Source organism: Halyomorpha halys, unplaced genomic scaffold (genome assembly GCF_000696795.3).
Source record: "Halyomorpha halys isolate HHAL.00 unplaced genomic scaffold, Hhal_1.1 Scaffold873.1, whole genome shotgun sequence".
Lineage (NCBI taxonomy): Eukaryota > Metazoa > Arthropoda > Insecta > Hemiptera > Pentatomidae > Halyomorpha > Halyomorpha halys.
The window spans coordinates 456,350-462,511 of NW_027114633.1; the positions used below are offsets into that span (position 1 = coordinate 456,350).

The 6,162-nt window shown below is 26.3% G+C and overlaps 1 protein-coding gene across 9 annotated transcripts in view; it reads left to right on the plus strand.

The window, feature by feature from the left end:
• The window catches only part of Ca-alpha1T (Ca[2+]-channel protein alpha[[1]] subunit T), a 208,485-nt gene extending 202,713 nt beyond the window's left edge, over nucleotides 1-5,772 (plus strand). For all 9 annotated transcript variants that reach the window (XM_067051774.1, XM_067051770.1, XM_067051775.1 and 6 more), the window contains one exon: nucleotides 779-5,772. In XM_067051774.1, the coding sequence (XP_066907875.1) occupies nucleotides 779-952 (174 nt within the window). In that variant the 3' untranslated portion in view covers nucleotides 953-5,772. The remainder of the gene's footprint in view (nucleotides 1-778) is intronic.
• The last annotated feature ends 390 nt before the right edge of the window (nucleotides 5,773-6,162 follow it).

Consider the following 6,162-nt stretch of genomic DNA (forward strand, 5'->3'; position numbering starts at 1 on the left):
GGAATATTTTAAAAATGGGACATACAAGTTACTGCCATATTGGCAAAAGTCATAAATAGTGATGACAATTATATTATTCAATAAATTTGATTCAAGGTATATAAAACTTATCATTTTGTTTTATTCTAAAAACGGGTAGAACTTTCCGATACACCTAATCTATAATGAATCAAATTGTTTTCCTTCGAATTCTATTGATTGAAGAATAAAAGGTATAATTACTTTGAGCCAAATGAACATTTCAGTTTCGTGAAATGGTCTGGATTGTTTCACTTGGGAAAGGTAAAGCCCACAAAAAATGTATCTGATGATGGTAACATTGTGGAGTTGCTTTGTTTTAGAATATTTATATTGAGTTAAAAGTACTCAATTTGTTTATTACTCAACAAATCATTATTGACAGATGTATAGTATAATTTATTCTATATTATGTTATTTATGGCATTGTATAAATATAGTTCATTGAATTTAAGTTTACAGATATGAATAATTAAAAGTATTTTTTAATTTTAAGGGGTGGGTAAACACTGACACTTTGGACCCTCTCTAATTATTATTTGAATTGAAACCAGAAAAATATGATAAAAGGTGGCCAAATTTTCTGCTGTTAGTTTGAAGTTAGATTTTCAAAGTGTAAAGAACATAATATTGTAAATTTTCCATAGGTATTCTGCCAGTTTGGATTGTTTATTTATTAAACACTGATATATAGTTTAAAACTATTTGCTGTTTTACATATTCTGATAATAATAATCTTTATATATTAATTTAAATGCAGGTTAGTCCTGGTGGACAACGAGTTAGAATACGGCTATGTGATACGAGAATGGATTCAGGAATCGGTGATGAGAAACATTCTCAGGAATCCCAGCCTTCATCTGGGAACCCTTATGAACGGGAAGCAGAAATTACTATAGACCAAGTCATCGTACATAACCAGAGTGTATCGTAGTGTTAGTGGTCCCATTAAAAAAAAACTGTTCTGTGACTCCATCAGGGATTTCTTTCATTTTTTTCATCCACAGACTCTAATATAGATTAGCTTAAATCAGTTCTTCACCGACACTATAAGCTTTCTAATGATCGGAGGCAGTTTTCAAGGAGAAAGTGTTGGCCTAATGTAGCATTCTGTGGATTTAATAGAAAAAAGAAAAAAAATATAATATTAAAATAAAATTTTCAAAATCTAATAAATAAAAAATTTTAATGCAAATGTAAGAAGTCTCTGTTATGGGAATGTTTCCTTCCTAATACTGATAAGGAATAAAACAGTTTTAGGCTCAAATGTACAAAGGCCTTTGATTTAATTTCCTATAATCTGTTATAAATTTAACAGTTGGATTTGACCGTGTCCGTTAGTAAAACAAGTCACTGTTGTAAGTGTCACCTTAGTTAATACATTTATAAATAATAATAAAGTAATTCATAGATTTTATTGATATAAACTGATGTTGAAGGATTTAAGTGAGAAATCAACTGAAAATATAGGCCAGAAAGTTAGGTAATGCAATTCTTTCTGATTCCTTTTTTTTTTTTTCTTCCAATCACTACATGGTATACCATTTTTTTTATTATTAAAATCTCCTTTCTATTGAACTGCGGCCTAAATTTTTATTCTCCAGCATTGTCCCATTGTGTATGTCCATTTCTCCTAACTAAACATTTCTGTTGAGCTGAGTGAAATTGAAAATAATGTTGCAGTTGCAAAACTATAAAATCATATAAAACTCATTTAATATTAATTTCAACTAATAAAACTAATCAAAGCAATGATAAACCGATGTCTATAAGGCTTCTAGCTTCAACGTGAAAAGTTTTATTAATTTATTTCGATTATACTCGAATTTGTGTTTAAACTGAGTCAGATTTCTTTCTTTCTTTCTTCTTTTTTTTTGTGACTGAGTGCATGAAAATTTTATCATTGACCTTTATTTCAGAAAATTATTTTTATATAAAAAAAAAAAAAATAAGAAATCCTTTAGTATTTTAAACTTGCTTATAATTCTGTAAAGTAACAAAGCAAACTCTGTCAATTAAATTGTGAGTATATATCAGTATTGAAGAGGTTATTTATTTCATTTGGTATATGCTTTTGTTTTTCTTCAGTCTATGTATCAAATTATTTTTGCTTTGTGAAAGTTAAAGGTCTAGTTTTAGCTACTATTTTTAGGAAGAAAATTGAAATATTTGTATATTGTACGTTATTTATGAGCTGGACTCAAAAGAGATGTATGTAGATGTATTTTTTGACTAGTGTTTCGTCTTGCTAAGAACATGATGTGAGCTAAATGTGTATTAAGTGAAGGGGAATAATAAATCATATTTTAAAATATGTGAAAATTATTATCCTTTAGTTGAGACAGTATTATGTTGTAGTTTTTTTTTCTATTATTATTCTCAACTATTTTCAACACTTTTCTAAAATCTTTTTTCATGCAAAATATTCTTGAATGATAAATCCTTCACAGACCCTTTACAAATAAATTAGTTTTAGCAACAGGTACCATCGATTAATGGTGATTGATGCGTACCTTTTATCAATTAGGAAATAAAACAGGGTTCAAACTTCAACTTACTATTGACCACTGCATTCTGATTTGTCTTTTAATTAAAATGAAAAAAAAAATTGTTCAACTATGGAATTATAATAAATTTAAAAATCGTTAAGGATTGAAAATATATTTAAATAAGAATGTAATAATTATGAAATAAACTTATTGGCTTTCAATTTATTTTTACATGTTCATATGTAATACATAATTGATCAATTTTGTATTCAGCTAGTAGACATAGGTGCATACAGGAATAAATTACAAAAAATATTAAATTAAGTAAATAAGAAATGTTGGACAGTATTTTTGTATAATTAAAATTGAAAGATTGTTTGGGTACAGAATAGAAACAAAGAATAAAAACTTTGATAATGATTTCGATTTTGACTCTCTTTTATTCATTATTAAATTATAAATTATTTTTCATTGTTAATTATTATGATAATCTCATTTTGATTCTCTCAGTTTTTGTCTTGCTACAAATTTGTTATTTATATAAAAAAGAATCACTTTTGTTGGAAATAAATTTTAAAATTAATTTCTAAGCAATAGTTTGTGTTACATTGATGAATCTTGTACCCATTCACTCCCATTTATCAACTGATCTCTGTATGTGATAGTTACATTATTAAAGAAAAAGTAAATTTGATCAAAGTAAATAATAAATTATAATTGATGAAAAATCATCAATTTATGTTTATTAAGTTATTGAGATAATTAAAATTTTAACTTTTAATCCTAAATTCTAAACAATTGGCAAAAATTGAGTGCATTGTTCATATATAACTTTTCTTTTTTGCAACAGAATAATAATAAACCACTTGGTGATGTACCAAGTTTGAAACTTATATTTATTGATAAATAAATATTTTCAATCACTCTTTTACTTTGAATTCTCAAATAAATATTTCTTGACTTCTGTAATTAATTCCCTTCATTAGTTGAATTTTTAATTTCATTATATTTTCTTTTTAGCTAATTTTTAAAAGATATGGAACTAAAACTGCTCTGTTAAAAAATACTATTGTTAGAACCAGTTTGTACATAATAATTTATTTATGATAGACTAAGCTTTGACTGTTAAGTGTACAACTCAATTATGTATATTTCTTTCTCTTCTGTTTCCTTATTTTTTACACACATAAACAAAATAGAAACAAAAATGTAATAGGAAAGATATATTTTGTAACTTTTTTTCTACAATGTACAAAGTTATTATTAAATTTAAATATCCTAGATAGAAATTAGAATAATACAAACTGATAGTTGAGTGTTGTGTTCACCTTAGGCCCAAATATGTTGTAACAATTTGTAATAATTTCTTTCTAAATATTATTAGGTAATGTATGATATGAAATTCTCAAATATATCCCTTTATTAACTCAAACAATAAGGTCAAATAATTTTTGCAAATTGTTACAACTACCATATTGCTTACATTAACCTAGAAGACAATCTGTGTAGCTTCTATTTTTCTGCCTTCGACACTGTTGTAAAAAAAAAAAAAAAGTAAAAGAAAATGGTAAAAGTCAATTTTCATAGTCTACATACATAGTGAAAACATGATAATAAAAAAATGCAGGGTCCTTTTTATATATATTCTAGGTACTCTTTATTACACTGGCATGAGTGTTTTCTAAGAATATCACATTTTATCTTTTAAGAATAAAGGGAATTGTCTTTTCTCTGCATTTCATTGATAACATGCATTCTGTACATGGTTCATTAGAAATCATAAAAATCTTTTGTAATATTTGTATGAAAATTAATATTCAAAATTTTCTTTTAAAATTTGTTATTTTTGACAATCCGTAAATTATAAATATTCTACTAAAATATTGATATTTATATGCATTTTTTTTTCTTTTTATCAAAGTGAGTATGAAATTGAGTCACTATCTAGGTAGACTATAGAATCAACAGTGTTCCTTAGTTAGCCTTATCTACACTAAGACTGTTAGTTGATTAGCCTTTATAGTCTTAAATAGTACAGTTCACCTGTATAATCTCATGATGTCTTTCTATTCTTTGAATGTTTATTATGAGAAATTGCTCCAGTTGGAGTACCAATTAACTCATGATGAACATTCTCTATCTCATATATTGTAATAATATAGACCCTGGTGTTTCAAATATCTATTGTTACTCATAAAGTTGTATTTATATAGATCAGTCTCAATTGGTTAATATATCTCTTTATGACTAGTAATAGGTGGGGCCACAATTATGTATTCAATTTGTTAGGAAATATTATCATTGAAGGTTTAAGAAAGAAAGAACCTTGTAATGAAATAAATAGCATCTAGAGGTGGAATTAGTTGGCAGGACCAGTCCAAACTATGCTATGACATGTTAAATGAACTTATGATCAACTTATATCTTACTAATTTTTGAAGGTTTTTTTTTTGTATATATATATAAAAAAATAATAGAATTTTGAAGGAATGATCATAAGTTACCTGTTACATCTTGTTCGTATTTTAAAAGTGTATAAGCAATATAGTTACATCTATCTGTAATGACAGTGTAACTAATTTTCAAAACTTCAATGTTACCACATTTTAATTGTTTGATATAGCCCGAATGTATGGTACTTTGTGGTAACTAGAATCTAGTTTTGTTAATTGTATACCAAAACTGAAATGAATGATTAGTGCATGATTCTGTCTGATAACCTGTCTACGATTGTCCAAATGTATTTATATCATTCCATTTTTGCATAAATAAAAATGTATGTATGTGTGCATATCACTATATACTTGCAACTGCATGTATATGGATATATGCGCTATGTCTAATGTATGTGAATTGTATTCTTAGCAAAATCTGTGATATTCTAATTACTGTACAGATGTATATGCTTCTGTTGTTAGATACCAATGTTATCTTGTTAAATATTTTATGTTCCCTTTTTATTTTGTAAATTACTGTACTCTTCTATATAAACTGGCGTGTGATGTCAAAATAAAATAGTTATTCTTACCTAAAATAAGTTATATATTTTCCTTGTAGATGGCTATTAAAAAAACAAAAAAAAAACATTACATATTGAGTTAGATAGTTGAAACTTTGTTTGTGAATTGGGTTGGTTTGAAAGAACTACCTTTTTAGAGTCCTAACTTTTTTATCCCTCCTACCACCATTTGTTTACATAGTTTTAATGCTGTTACTGAAACAAAAAAAAATGTAGTGAGGGAAAATATAACCTCATTGAACGAGTTCTGTGTATCATCCTCTTTTTTTTTTTTTTTTTTTTTTTTTTTTTTAAATAGTTTTATTTACAAAAATTCACAACAATTTCATTACTTCTGAGGTTATATCAATTTTTTTAATTAAATATTATATTTCACAACGTATTTTTTTAGTATTGTTACCAAAAATTAACAGATTTTTGCACAGTATCGGTCATCATAGGAGTGGTTTTGTATGAAACACATTTCATAACCCCTATGGTGCTAGTAGCAAATGTTACCTGAAGGATCAAGATTTTGTCGATTAAAGAAAAAACACAACTTTTACCAGAAAACTTTTCTCAATTTACTGTGATCAAATTTAGAAATTACACCAGACATCAATTTCTCAATTAAATTACATTCCATATTCATTAAGC